Source organism: Acartia tonsa, chromosome 8 (genome assembly GCF_053477335.1).
Source record: "Acartia tonsa isolate MP-2025a chromosome 8, ASM5347733v1, whole genome shotgun sequence".
Taxonomy (NCBI): Eukaryota; Metazoa; Arthropoda; class Copepoda; order Calanoida; family Acartiidae; genus Acartia; species Acartia tonsa.
In genome coordinates this window covers 41,437,419-41,453,452 of record NC_137267.1, presented here as the reverse complement: position 1 = coordinate 41,453,452, position 16,034 = coordinate 41,437,419, and the positions used below count along the sequence as shown (strand labels likewise).

General features: G+C 32.4%; 1 protein-coding gene across 1 annotated transcript in view; it reads right to left on the bottom strand.

Annotated features, from left to right (window-relative positions):
• Nucleotides 1-16,034, bottom strand: part of LOC145325582 (uncharacterized) — a 94,914-nt gene that overhangs the window by 49,656 nt on the left and 29,224 nt on the right. Inside the window, exons 5-9 of the mRNA XM_080168549.1 lie at nucleotides 15,127-15,222; nucleotides 13,133-13,223; nucleotides 11,007-11,056; nucleotides 9,751-9,826; nucleotides 3,660-3,748 (exon numbers count right to left, since the gene is read on the bottom strand). Coding sequence (XP_080024675.1) covers nucleotides 3,660-3,748; nucleotides 9,751-9,826; nucleotides 11,007-11,056; nucleotides 13,133-13,223; nucleotides 15,127-15,222 — 402 coding nt within the window. The remainder of the gene's footprint in view (nucleotides 1-3,659; nucleotides 3,749-9,750; nucleotides 9,827-11,006; nucleotides 11,057-13,132; nucleotides 13,224-15,126; nucleotides 15,223-16,034) is intronic.

Genomic DNA, 16,034 nt, shown 5'->3' with positions numbered 1-16,034 from the left:
ATAGATTTTTTGCGTGTACCAGGAACATATTGTCGTGAACTGCACTGGATCTGCAAAGGATGTTAAAGACTGATCAGGTTTCAAACTAGGCCACACCTGCCAACTTCTCACAAGGACCACACATCACAAAGTTACAAAATTAAAAGCTTCTTTGCAATTATTTGTAAGATATTGAAAAAAAATAGACAATAAGGCACATTTAGAAAAACTTAGATAGTAAAACAATCTTTCTAGTTTGGCTTCGAAATCTATTAATATCGTCTTAATTAGAACCGGTTCTCAGTCGTACTGTAAAATCATATATAACATTGGATTACTGACAATTTTCCACGAATATTAGGATAAAAATCCTAAAATTAATACCAGTTTTTTATCCCAGGCATTCGGCCTCTCAGTGCTAACACAACTGATTTTAAACTCATAATTTTTTATTTAAATATCCACGAAACGCTGTCTATAATACGATGCGATAAATACCTATTACAACTTTACTTTTGATTTAGATACTGTAAAAATTATAGCTGGTTAGACCCTCCATAAGGCAAGATATAAAGTAAGACATGAAGTCTCAATCCTAATGCATTTGTTTAAGGATTAGAGAATAATTATTTCTTTCATCGTATTATAAACTGCTTTCCGCGGATATAGAATTTACAGTTATAAGATTAAAACCAGTTGTTTTAGCCCCGAGGTGCCGAACGCAAGGGCTAAAAAAACTGGTTTTAATCTTATGATTGTACATTTTTATATTCGCAGAATGCTAGATATAATACGATGCTAGACATAGTTTTTTTCGTAAGGATGAGAACCGGTTCCTATCCACCGAATTCGAATGAATACGAGAAAAAATTAGGAATAGATTCTATAGAAAAGATAGACACACGGGCATCCTTAAAAAATTTAAAATCCGGAAATACAAATTTTGAACACCATTATTTTGGAGGTCCTTATAGCCATACAATACAAAGCTGATGAACAATTGTAAAAATATTTGAATTGGTGAAAAAGGAAACACTAAATGGCTTTTTTTTTAAAGTTAAAAAAAAGACAATAAATAGTTTTTATTTAAAGCAATTTTGAAGTCTTTATTAACCTCTCCTTATTACCAGGGAGGGAGGTGATATTAGTCCCCAAAGTTTTATAATAACGTTTTCTTATTCGTTTGGGTACTTATATTGAATTTTGAATTGTAGGTTCATTAAGTTGAGTGTTCAAACATTTCTACAGCTAATAGTATTTTACAGTAGGGTAATTTTTGTAACATCATTTGGGATGTACATCAATTTCTCGACCGTTGTCTTATCCCTTAAGATCCCTGCCTTGTTACTTATAGCCAGCTTGCAGCCAGTACTGCAGCCAGTTAGGATACAATGGATATAGAACACGTGGATATTGACATAGAGGAATTTTGGTCGTCAATTTAGGTTGCTATTATAGTCCTTAGTTACTAGTCAATACGTTTATAATGGTCAGGGGAAGGGATGGGGTAAAGTCGTAAGGGGTGGGAATAGCCAGCTGGGAGAAACATTTTATCAGGGTTTGCGGAAATGTGTCACAATATCCACGTATTCTATATCCATTCAAGGAGCAAACTTTTTAAACTTGGTAAATGAATTTGAAGTTCACCAACGCAATTTTGAGACAGTGCAGTATAGATTCATTTTCATCAGATTTACTATAGATCAAAACTTTGAAGACAAATTTTGAATTGACCCATTACAGTCTATTATTATTTTTGATTAATTTCCTCTGGATCAAAACCGGTTGCAATCCATACCGAAAAATCATATATTGTATCAAAGACAATTTCAAAGAAAAAAAAATATCATTAGAATTATAACCCGATTAATTGGCAAAGTTCCTCAAGGGCAAAAAAATGGGAATTATTTTAATATTTTCTAATTATCCCTGTAAAATTTGTTTTTGTGATATCAACAAGTGAATCAAAAAACATTATTAACGAAATAATAGCATTTTTATTCTAATTTATACAAAATACTAGCGGCTGCGCCCCTAGCATATAGAGGCTATATATTCAAAGGTTGGAAGGGCAGAAAAATAGCCTTAAAACCACACCTACCCAGACTCTTTGTATAAATAGAATAGCCTAAAACCATCCCAAGACCTTCGCTGTAAAGGAGGACCATATCAATTCAATGGTTAGCAAGATCCTTTGCTACAGACAAAAAAAGCTTACTACTTTATTATATACTAGCGGCTACGCCCCTAGAGGCCTCTAGGGGCACTTGAGGAGGAGAGAGTCGAATTTAATAATTCAATTTCTTATTTTAGATTTTAAAAGAAAAAGTAAAAAAATTTACGTTTGATGTTTGTTTTTTGTTCAACTCTCTTTCTAAAATTGAGAAATTTAAAAAAAATTTAATTTCTCTAGGGAGGGTGGTGGTACCATCCCCCAAAATAGTTATAAACCTTCCCGGGACCTATGAGAAGCTACCCTGTTAAGGAGAACCCGATCGGTTCAGCGGTTAGCGAGATCCTTCGGTACAGACAAACACACAAACACACAAACACACAAACACACAAACACGCAAACACACAAACATCCTGTTACTTTATTATAAGGATTAGGATTATTAACTTAATTTTTATTATCTTATAATGGGTAACTTTAGCAAAAGAAAATAAGAAGGTAACAAAAGGTTTTTATTGATCATTTTGATTTAATTAAAATTGTTATTGTTATCAAAATACAGGGTTCAGCAACGCATATTATTTCTTTATGTAATAAGCATCTAACTATAGTAGTGCAGTTTGGCCGGTCAATGTTAGATTTTCGGCTTACGATGCCGCTTAGTTTTGCTGTTAAGGTTGTTTGTTGTCAAAAATACTGCCTCTATGCTGTTAGAGATTTGTAAGATATGGCACACTGCTGAAGTCTTCATAAACGCGGCTGCAACTGCCAAGTTTAACTAAACTGTTATCAACTACACATGCCGAGCCCATAAACTGTATCCAACTACAACGTAGTGGGAAAAAATGACTCAAAAATCAGCCATTTGACGTCATAAAAATGAGGGAGATCAGAGGAGAAGTTGGAAAGAAAACCCCTATAAAAGAGATGGATAATCTCTCAATTTTATTATGTCAAATTACTGACTTTTGAGTCACTTTGTCCCACTACAACTACAACTACAACTACCAAGCCCTATCTAAACTGTATCCAACTACAACTGCCGAGCCCTAAATAAACTTTGTCTAACTACAACTGCCGAGCTCTAACTAAACTGTAACCAACTAAAACTGCCGAGCCCTTACTAAACTGTATCCAACTACAACTGCCGAGCCCTAACTAAACTGTATACAGCTACAACTGCTAAATCCTAACTAAACTGTATCCAACTACAACTGACGAGCCCTAACTAAACTGTACCCAACTACAACTGACGAGCCCTAACTAAACTGTATCCAACTTCAAATGCCGAGCCCTGTCTAAACAGTAACTAACAGGGAGGGAAGGGACATTGGGCTGTTTAATAGTCCCTAAAGTTTTATAATAACATAGTCTTATTGGTTGGCTATACAACTTTGCGGCCTTTTTTGAATTTTGCAACCACCAATTGTAATCTACAGAAGGGATAACTTTGTGTATCATCATTTGGGGTCATTGTCTTATCCCTATAGATTACTGAGTAACTAACCTGATATTTCCGAGAGTAGGAAGCTTATAATCATGAAAAGAAAACTGTACCCGTACTTGAATCTAACTCGGGGCGCTGACAGTTTAGTCCTAAAATAAACACAAACTTTTAAACTTTCAATGGATTTAATATTACTTGGATCTTACACCAGATTATCTTGTGCTCTAATGAAGTGTAACTTGTAGCTGGCTAAAATAACGACCCCCCCCCCTCCAACCCCCTTTACCCCATCACCTCCCCTCATTCTTGATAAATGATGTCTAAGTTAGCAACCTAAATTGATGACAATTTTTACCCTGTTATAATATCCACGTATATTCTATATCCTTTAAACTTGCAACTGCATTTACAAAATATATTGTTTGCTGAAAATCTCATTTTCCTTAGGTATTTTTTTTTGTAAGGTCATTTACCAGTTATTCATAGTTTTAAATATCCATAATCGAAGGAATTCTAGCTGAAAACCAGCATAAGATATAAAGTAACCTTCCCAGAAAAACCACAATCTAATTGGTCTAATTGTTTCAAATATATTTCTCAAGTTTGTTTTCGAAACCAAATAAAATCTGCTGTATTAGAAACGGTATCAGTCATACTGATAAATCATGTATAGCATCGTATTACAGACAATTTTTAACGAATATCAAAAAAAATCATGAACTTAATACCAGTTTTAATCATATGATTTTCAATCTTAAAATCCGCGGAAAGCTGTCTATAATACAATACGATGAACAACTTCTCTCTTATTTTTTTCATAAAACTGAAAAACTACTTTTGTCAACAGTAAGAGAAATCTTTTGATATGTGAAAAAAAGTGAATTTACTATCGACAAAAATTTATTTTAAAACCATAAATCTACTAAAATGGATTAATAATATTACTGTAATGTGGATAAAGAGAATGAAAACATATTTCATCCAAAATTTGATTATTATATGATATTAGCTCCATAAATCTTACTTTAACTACCATAATGTACATTTTACATACATAGAAATACAGTAAAGTTTCAGTTTTGCATATAACCAAAGGAAGGGATGGGATAATGGGCTGCTTTTTACACTTGTCCTTAAAGTTTTATGATAACGTTTTCTTATTCGTTGGTATAACAACTTTAGGGACTTTAGTGAATTTTAAATGGTTGGTTTAATTAGTTGAGTGTTCAAACGTTTCAGTTAATTTTAATCTACAGAAGGGGTAATTTTGTGTAACATCATTGGGGATGTACATCAATTGTCTTATCCCTGATCCCTGATCTAACCCTGTCAATCTTAAAAATCTGATTTAAAAGTCGAACAAATAAATGGGTTTAGAACAACCGTGGATATTATGACAGGGAAAAAATTAGGTTGCTAAAATGGACCTCATTTAATGGGAGGGGAGGGGTTGAGGTAAACGGGTTGGATGGAGAAAATCGTTATTTTACGTTATTTTAGCCCGCTGCGTGTTTCACTTTATTAGAGAACATGAAAATCTTGTGTAAGTAATAATATCTATCAAATCACATTACCTTATTCTATAGGACATACCATCCCTCACTCTGTCTTTCTGTCTGTAACGCTTGTTTTATATTCTAAATATCTCTTTTGTTTATGTACCTTTTATCAAACAAAGCCAAATACAAAATAAAAATCAATTTATTGCACCTTGCAAAATATTTTATGGTCCCATTTACTCTTGACCAAATATGCTCTTGTAAAAAAGGATAACATCATACCATATTATATCACTAGCGGCTACGCCCCTAGAGGCCTCTAGGGGCGCTTGAGGAGGGGAGAGTCGAATTTGATAACCCAATTTCTTTTTTTAGATTTTAAAAGAAAAAGTAAATAAAATAAATTTTAGGAGGGGGGGGTGTCCCACCCCCCAAGCAAATAGTTATATACCTTCCCGGGACCTATGAGAAACTACCCTGTTAAGGAGAACCCGATCGGTTCAGCGGTTAGCGAGATCCTTCGGTACAAACAAACACACAGACACACAAACATCCTGTTACTTTAGTATAAGGAAGTATAAGGATGTACTAGGTTCAATAATTTTTACTACATCTTTGTGTATTATGACCGCATTTTCTTTCTTGTTTTGAATTTGAAAATTAAGGTGGATGAGGAAAACTAGAGTAGAATATTAGACAGGATAATGTGGTACATTTTCATAAAAAATAGAGTACCTTCATTTCCGCTAATATCATTCCACAAAGATATTTGTATTCGCAATAAAAACAAAATAACTAATATAGAGAGTAATATAGTGAGGCCACTTTATAATTCACTGTGACTGTCCGCCCGTTAGTTAGTCCGTAACGGTATGGGAGAATCATGAATAAGATAATTTTTTTGTGAGGAATCCCTTATCCAAAGAGTATTCAGTATATAATTTAGTTGCTCATTCGGACTGTCAGTTATACTACAAAAATATTAATATTGAAAATATATATGAGAAATATGTGAAAACATATGACAGCCTTTGTGATTTTTCTTACATAGTATAAATAAATTCTTGATTTATGACCACTGTAAATCTGCTCTTTATATCCCTATTCTTATTTTCATCCTTAATTGATATTGTAATTCGCTACTTGTAGAAGTTGTCAACCTTGTTACAACAATAAAAGAAAAACAAAGGACAATTTGTATTGTTATATTCCTTAAATGAAATTAACAGGACGCAATGTCTATCTTTCTGTATGTCTGTAGCTTAATATCTCACCAACCATGGTTCTCATATATAGTGAAGCTTTTCAGGCCCAGGAAAGGTAAATAATTATTTTAAGGAGGTTACCTCCACCCTCCCAAGAGAAATAGCCCTTGGAAAAAAAAAATACCTAAATTTTCTAACTTTGGAAAAACTAAGATATCAAGTGGAGGGTCACCACTCCCATCTCCCTTTCCTTTCCTAGAGACCTGTAAAGGCGGAACCGCTAATGATATTATAAACGTGATACATCTAGGGAAATAGTTGCACATCCATACAAATTAGGCTGGTCTCTAACAAATTTCTATAAAATAAGTTCGGTTCTAAAACCAACCCTAAGGTAATTTTCACAATAGTATAATTTAAAAGTGTTATTAATTTCATTGGGTAATTTTTATCTTTAAGAGAATCTCGGAACTTCTATTTGTCTGATATAAAAATGTGTCAAAGAATGTAGAAATAAGTTATACATTTTATTCTTATGGCGTGGGAGGGGGGGGATAAGGTAAAATCTAATATATATTTAATATTTTTATGGTGACTACATTGATGTAAAAGAACAGAGGGGGCACTAGCTGTAAGTAACTCTGCCCACTCTAGGGGCGGGAACCTAGTCTCAATTTTGTATCAGCGAATAGCGTCGGAAATATAAACACAGCGAAGTCGCTACAAAACTCACAAAGTAATTTGCTAGCAGACGAAAAGGGTCTCCACCACTTGGGACAGGTAGTTGTCTAGATTATTCATCTTCACTTGTATATTTATTGTGACTACGACCTCATCAAAATTGCAGATTTTTTTGAGGAATACTATTAACAAAAAGCATCCAGTATTTGATTTACTTGATCCGTCGGTATGTCGGTCATACTACAAAATAAGTAAAAGTTTCATGATTTTAAATAGATTATCTCTCTTTCTTTCTTTCTAGACACCGAAAATCTGCATGATATATCACTTTGTTTCTTTGTCTATTTTTTTAGCTTTGCTACTAATACAGGGTGGGGCAAATAAGACCGGACAAACTTTAAACGGCCATAGCGCCAAAACTACTTGACCAATCAGGACGTTTGACCACACTATAAAAAGCTTAGGTAATGACCTTTTAGCCCAAAAAAAAAATTTGGACAAATATAGACGTGTACACCGAGCTGGCCGCGCATATGTTCAACAAGGCAGATTCCAAATGCGCCGGTGGTTAATGCGCAAAATCACATAACATAGGGTCCGATAGGGAAGGAGTTGGAATCTTGACCCAAAATTTTGTGGGTGTCTTAGGCTCATTGAGACACACATTTTGCCGTGTTAAAATCCATTTTAGCTCAATCCTAGCCGAAATGAGATCGATTTTTCAAGATTTTGAGCCTTAAGAAATCACAAACAGTAGGGCCCGACAGGGAAGGAGTTAGAAATTTGACCCAAAAATTGTTGTGTGTCTTAAGCTCATCGAGACACGCATTTTGAGTACTTAAAGTCCACTGTAGCTAAATCCTAGCCCAAATGAGGGCAAAAACATGGATTTTGTCAATTTGGCGGTTACTCATGTTCCTAAGGAAATGTGGCCTCCCAGCAGCCCAATCTTAACTCAATGGACTTTTGGGCCTAGGGCTACTTTGAAGCATGCACCAATAGACGTGCCCATACCACAAAGACCTCCCTCATTGCCACTATCAAGGAGAACTACGCCAGCTTGGACAGGTACATTTTGACCTGGACCTGCCAGCAGTTGAGGAGGCCGGTAGAGGCGGTGATTGAGGCTGGCGGCGATTTTGTTGAATTATCTACTAGTCATATACCTATTTTGCTTGCCAGTTTTTAAAGTTCAATAAAATCTTTAAAATTGACGATTTTATGTTTATTTGTTTAGAAGTTAGAATTTGTCCGGTCGTATTTGCCCCACCCTGTAAATGTTTTCAAAGTTAAGCTACAACCTAAATATTTCACTAAATACTATCAAAAACTCAACGAAACTGCCTTAACTCTGCTAACTTTGAATAAAACAATGTTGTGTAAAAAGGGAAGTAGTAGGTAGATAGTTTCAACAATAGAGATACTTCACTAGAGTGATATTCCATGAAATATTCACTCATGAAATATAATTTTTAAAGCAATGAAAGCACTTAAGCTGAGGGTGGTGTAGGCTGACTATGGATAATTTCAGAAAGAAGAGACGTCCAAGGGGATGGGGGTTAAAGGGGTGATTACCCTCCCCCCCCCGCCCCCCCCCCAAAAAAAAAAGTTGATTTATAATTTTTACCCATCTTCCCCCCCCCCACATATAAAAAACTTGGACGTCCATGCCCCTATGATATAAAGATAACCACTCCCCCTAAAAAAAAATTATTTTTAATTTTTCACCTTTCCCCCCTCCCCAAAAATTAAAAAGCTTGGACGCCCTTGATCTGGACCACAAACATTTCTTATCTTTTTTATTTTTAAGTTGAAATGTCAACCAAAACATAATCTATTGTAATATATCTATTATTTAGGTAAGGAAATAATGGTGAAATCATGTTCTTATAAAGAACAACATTAGAGTCCATTCATTTGGGAGAAATTCCAAAGTTCAAAAAATCTTTAAAATAACAGAAATATTCCTTCCCTAACTATCATCATTCTGAGGTGTTATTTATGTGATCTATATGGTTTTAGAAACCGGCTGTATCTTCAACACAAGAAATTATCTTTCAAGGAAATTTTATTAAAAAGCTTTATACGTGTTTTATCCTTTTAAGAAGTTTAAGGCTTTTTGTCTCGGGCTTTAGATTTCAATAACTACAGAACCAGTTTATCTCGAAGCAGATTGTTTAAAAGCAATTATCTTATAGCACCCGAGTAAAATACATTTCTACAATAGCATTACAGAAAAACGGACAATAATTGTTGAATATAAATTATGCTAAAACCCAACTTCTATCCTGTGACCACTTCAATGGATATGATATTACATGATCTTAAACAAGATTTTTATTTCCTCTCATAAAGTAAAACTTACAGCGGGCTAATTTTTTTACTCCTTTACCCTAACCATTCCCCTCCTACTGGATGAACGAACTGACAAACAAGTAAGTTCCAGGTAAGCAACCTAAATTAACAACAATTTTTTCCCTTTCATTATATCCACGTATATAATTCTACATCTATTCATAAGGAAGGAAGGGAACATTGGGCTGTTTTTACACAAGTCCCCAAGATTTTATATTAAAGTTTTCTTATTCGTTGGCTTTACAACTTTGGGGACTTTTATTGTATTTCGATTGGTTGGGTTATTATGTTGAGTGTCCAAATGATTCAACCACTTATTGTAATCTACAACAAAAGAAAATTTTGTGTACAATGATTGGGGATGTACATTAATATATCGGCCATTGTATTATCCCCATAGATTCCTGTTACCTGCTAGTAAGCAGAGGACCCATTTCAGATTTAAATATTGAGATGTAAACAATAATCCCTGACAGCAGTGTCAATCCTAAAAATTATTATCAATCAATAGATGTATTTTATTAGGGTTGGGCCAGATATCCGGCCATTTTAAATATCCGGCCGGATACCGGAAATTGAAACTATCCGGCCGGATATCCGGCAATATAATATTTTATATTATACAACAAAAATCCCTACTTTTTTATTTTTATATAGCTGAAAGTTTTTAAGCTAGAAGAACAATTTTATCTGAAAATGTTTGATTACATGAAAATTTTATATTAGAAATCTCAAAACATAATTTTTGGCAGTCGCAGCTGTACTTGGCAGCTGCCAGTCGCCACTGCTGGCAGTCGACGGCTAAACAGCATCGAATTTTTAATGAAGAAACTTTTTTCTACATCAATATCCGGATATCCGGCCAAATAAGTATCCGGCCCAACCCTATTTTTTATTAATTTACCCAGCTGTAACCACCAACTGAATTAATTAGAAAAAATATTTTGTAATATCAGCTGATTTTGTGGATATTTTCAGCAAATGTCTTATAGTCAAATGTTTTTTTTTATGGAAAGTGTATCTTTATGGCAAAAGTACATTGTACCTTTATGGCAAATGTACCTTTTTGGCAAAAGTACCTTTATGTCGAATGCACCTTTGTGTAAAGTGATTTTGTGTCAAAAGATTTATTTAATATGAGTATATGTAAAGTTATTTTATGTCAAATATTACTGATCCTATTTGTCTGTGTATACATATTGCAAGCAATCTGCATATATTTATCTATCTATCCAAACAACTAACTATCTATGTAAGTATCCATCTATCTATCTATCTCTCTGTCTGTCTGTCTGTATGTCTGTCTGTCTATCAATCTATCAATCTATCAATCTAGCAATCTAGCAATCTAGCAATCTAGCAATCTAGCAATCTAGCAATTTATCAATCTATCTATCTATATATCTATCTATCTATCTATCTATCTATCTATCTATCTATCTATCTATCTATCTATCTATCTATCTATCTATCTATCTATCTATCTATCTATCTATCTATCTATCTATCTATCTATCTATCTATCTATCTATCTATCTATCTATCTATCTCTCTATCTATCTATCTATCTATCTATATATCTATATATCTATCTATCTATCTGTCTATCTGTCTATCTATCTATCTATCAATCAATCTATCTATCTATCTATCTATCTATCTATCACCTCCAAGTATGAGAAGAATTCCAGAAATGAAGGTCATCAGTTTTTTCTTCCTGAAAAAAATGTAAAATAAATGAAATTTCTGTATGTCCATACAGAACTGTAAAATTGCGCATTTTGAAATTTTTTTGGTGGTTTCCCTCAAAGTTCCTAGTCGAGTCAGCTTAGGTTAGGTTTTAAAGGAAAAACTACTCCTAACTCCTTGTTATCAATCTATTTAAAAAATGAAGCTGGGCACTTTATGGGGAAGCATGACAAAGACCAAATTGTGTCAAAAAATATCCAAGTTGTATCATAAAAATGAGGGAGATGAGAGGAGAAGTGGGAAAGAAAACCCCTAAAAAAGAGATGGATAATTCCTAATTTTTATGACGTCATATGGATCATTTTGACACAATTTGGTGTTTGTCGGAAGCATCAATTAATTTTCTATACATAAGAATTGATATTAATATATAACAGTTTATTGTTACTTATTCTAATGTTGCGCAACCTTTTAACAAAATTAAGCAGTTTTACAATTTAACCTTAAAATATATTTTTTAAATGCTACATTTTGAAAACACTAAAGAATGTTTTTTCTGGAAAAAATCTATTTTTGTCAATCTTTGCTAGACAAAGGATAAAAGGGAATTTCTAAGGACTATTAATCATAGTAATATAACAATAAAGTTGCATGGTGTTAACAGTATATATTTGAACTGTGATATTATTTATCATAATAACTCTAGACAAACTAAAAAGGTGTGAAAAAAAGACTCTATTTTTAAAAATCAATACATCCTATTATATTAATTATTCATATAAAGAAACACAAATGTTTTCTTATTTTATTTATTGAATACAATAGTTTTTCTATGACATAGATCATCAGTTCTAAATAAGATATTTATAAATAAAGTTTAAAAAAATATATGTCAAAAAAAAGTAAAATTTTTGTTTGTAGCACAAGATTAACCTAAAATTTTATAAAAGTTTTAAAAAATTAAATGTATTAACTTGTTTATATTTTTTGGAAACTAGTCTTGTATATTGCCCAGTGTCTTCTCCCTTCCTTTTTTTTCTCTCCTTTAAATTGTCTTTTTTTGTATTTATTCAAGTTTATTCATGTTTTTTTCTGTGAAAAAAAGAATTTAAATTTAATGTTCCACGTAGAAATAAAATATTTGTCAGTGAAAAGTACAAGTGACTAAAAGCTTAAGTTTACTTAACTGACTTGCAATTTTCTTGAAGTGCAAAGCTTATGTACACTAATTGTGTATCTTTCATAATAAAATACGTTAAAAATGGTTTTTACTGCTGCTATGTCAGGTGCGCGAAAAAAATTAGTTAGTGTATTAGGAATGCATAAGCCTATAAACAGAGGCTACTCACTACCATGCATATTTAAGACTTCTCAGACAAAGGACTTGCAATTAAAGGGTTAGTTGTCTATTGGACGTTACTTATTATGTGTAGGTTGGTCTGTAATGCACGTTTTCTAATACACATTAGATGCCATTGCAGCCGCTATTAATACCTTATAGTAACTTCCTTTATCTAATGGTCCAGCTATGCTTCTCTTTATAGTTTCACCCTTGTGCCTAATGTATTTTGTAAATTAAAGGAAGAATAATTTTTACTTTATATTTGCACAAATTGTGAAAAAAAGGCGCTTTCTCACAAATAACACTGTTGATCACTGATATCCCACTCCCTATTTTCAAAGTGAAAAAACAAAAAAATAACAATCCCTTTCATTCACATCCTATACCCCATTCCTTCCCCTCTTACTGGATAAACAAACGGACCAATTAGTGATGTCCATGTTAGCAACCTAAATTGACGACAAATTTCCCCTGTCATATTATCCACGTATATTCTATATCCATTTATCTATCTGTCTATCTATTTGTCTAATTATCTATTTACCTGAAAATTTCTCCATCAAAGCAGAATATTTGCCCAGCTAGGATAAAAACACGTATATTCTAGATTCATTTATCTATCTGTCTATCTATTTGTCTAATTATTTATTTACCTGAAAATTTCTCCATCAAAGCAGAATATTTGACCAGCTAGGATAAAAACACGTATATTCTATATCCATTTATCTATCTGTCTATCTATTTGTCTAATAATTTATTTACCTAAAAATTTCTCCATCAAAGCAGAATATTTGCCCAGCTAGGATAAAAACACAACCAATGATGAAATACAAACAGCTGCCCCTCACTGCATCTACAGATTAAACAAGGACGATTACAAGAGAAGAACCTAACTGTAATTTTTTTATACGGATAGTGGCATGTGTGACGTCATAAAAAATACGTCTAAATCCATCTCTTTTTTGGGGCGTTTCCTTTCCCACTTTTCCTCTTATTCTTCCTTTCTACACGTATATTTATGACGTCACAAATGACACTTTCCGTATATCCTTTTTAGTTTCTATGTATCCAATTAACTATCGTGCTAGATATATATTTATCTTGCCAGATATTTTTCTATCTATCTTGCTAGCTATAAATATATCTATCTATCTTGATAATTATCTGTTTATCTGCTAATTATCTATTTGTTGCTAAGTATCTATCTATCTTGCTAAAAATCATTATCTAGCTAACTATCTATCTACCTTGCTAATCATCTGTCTATCTAGCAAGATATCTATCCAGCATGGTATTTGCTATCTTTTTTTTATTTATCTATCTATCCTTGTATGCAAATATGTAAATGTAAAGTTTGACATGTGTTTGCCAAAATTTGGCAAATCCATTGGAAAATTTGTAAAATATTTTCTATTTACCAAGGTTCACAACTTTCCCTTTGGGTTACAGCCAATTTATCCATCTATCTATCTATTTGCAATATCTATCTATCTATTTATCAAATTTATCCATCTATCTATCTATCTATTTGCAATATCTATCTATCTATTTGCAATATCTATCTATCTATTTATCAAATTTATCCATCTATCTATCTATCTATTTGCAATATCTATCTATCTATTTATCAAATTTATCCATCTATCTATCTATTTGCAATATCTATCTATCTATTTATCAAATTTATCCATCTATCTATCTATTTGCAATATCTATCTATCTATTTATCAAATTTATCCATCTATCTATCTATTTGCAATATCTATCTATCTATTTATCAAATTTATCCATCTATCTATCTATTTGCAATATCTATCTATCTATTTATCAAATTTATCCATCTATCTATCTATTTGCAATATGTATCTATCTATTTATCAAATTTATCCATCTATTTATCTATTTACTAACAAATTTATCTATCTATCTATTTATCTTTTTATGTACTAAAAAAGTGGGTAATTTTTTTCGCGTATTTTCCGTAAAGTTGTGTGTTAGTGTTTAGTCAAATGCGTTTATTAAGTCAAACTGTTCTTAACTATGGACAACAGTTTGACCTAATAAGCGCTTTTGACTAAATGTTAACCCATAACTTTATGGAAAATATGCAAAAAAATGATACCCTTTATCAATCTATCTATGAAAAATTGTCAAGCCATTAAAATTAAATTTTTATATCAATATTTTTATGAGCAAATTTATTCTAAAGTTCAATCTTTATCAGTCCTTTTGTCCATAATGCTATGGGGTGATTTGATTTTCTTGGCTGCTATTTAAAAGAGACTACTAATCTTTTGTTAATATCCTTTTTCCAAAAACATGCATAAACCCTTATTTGCAAAACTTTTGAAAACGGATCCAAAACCCAAAAAGTTATGTGAAAATAGAAGACGAAGAAAGTCCCTCAAAAAAACAGCATGTTACGTCATAAAAACGAGGTATTATCCATCTCTTTTTTAGGGGTTTTCTTTCCCACTCCTCCTCTCCTCATTCCTTATTTTTGTGACGTCATCGAGGGACTTTATTAGTTTTCGGAAAATATAAAAAATAGTCAAAAACCTGCTAAAAAGCAGTCCGACCGGTATGGAAGAGTTATGATTAATTATTCACCATTATAATGAGAATTTGTCAAAGTTTCAGGCTTCTATCTTAAATAGCATCCGATAAAATCATATTTCCACTATAGCGTTACGGACTGACGGATGGACAGACATAGTGAATTATAGAAATGCTTCGCTTTAAAAAAAAAGACTTACATATTATACTTTCTGCTGTCGAGTCGGAAGGGGAGAATCTTCCTGTATTTGAGTTGAAGTAGTTTATATAATCACACACGGAATCTGATAATTCATCTAAAAAATAAGAATAATAAGCGGTTTACCTCAAAATACCCAGTAGTGCAAAAAAACCTTCCACCTTATATTTGAAATAAATTAATATAAGGAAGGGGAAAAGTATCTTTTGTACATTGCCCCTGCGGAAGACCTAACCCTGCACGGCTAATTTGTACTGAATGTAACTTAACCTAAACTGACCTAAAGAAATAAGCAAAGAAAAACTCATTTTAAATTTTACTAATAGTTAAGTACAGTGTAATAGCAAAGCTTTTTGAATAGTCAATTTTTGCTTTTGTGAGAAAATTGCTATTATTAACAGAACAAGAATGACAACTTTCATAGCAAAGGTTACAAAAATAAAACAATTTATTAAATAATGAAATTTTCCAAAAACAAATAACATACAAGTGGTTTTGGGAATCGTCATACAAAATATCTTTAAAAGCAGTTAAGGAATTTTTTTACTCATTATTAGACGATAAAGCTGTAACAAAAGTTACAAGTTAGATGTTCTTAGGTAAGGGTATTTTACCAAAAAATCCGTTTCATTTCTTCCTCAGAACAGTTAGATGGACAGACAAAGGCAATTATAAAACAGATTTGTAAGAAATGGATATATAGCTTTGATTAAAATTCTTTTTTATTTAATAGCCCTAAATTATTATTTAATACCTATATTTGAGACAACTTTTATTTAATGAAATCTTCCAATTTTTAACATGTATAAAACGGCCTGCTTTATTGCATCAAGATCCATGACAGATCTATATAGGAAATAAACGTCTATAATCAAGCTCGAGTCTTCCAAGCATATAGTGTTAAAAACT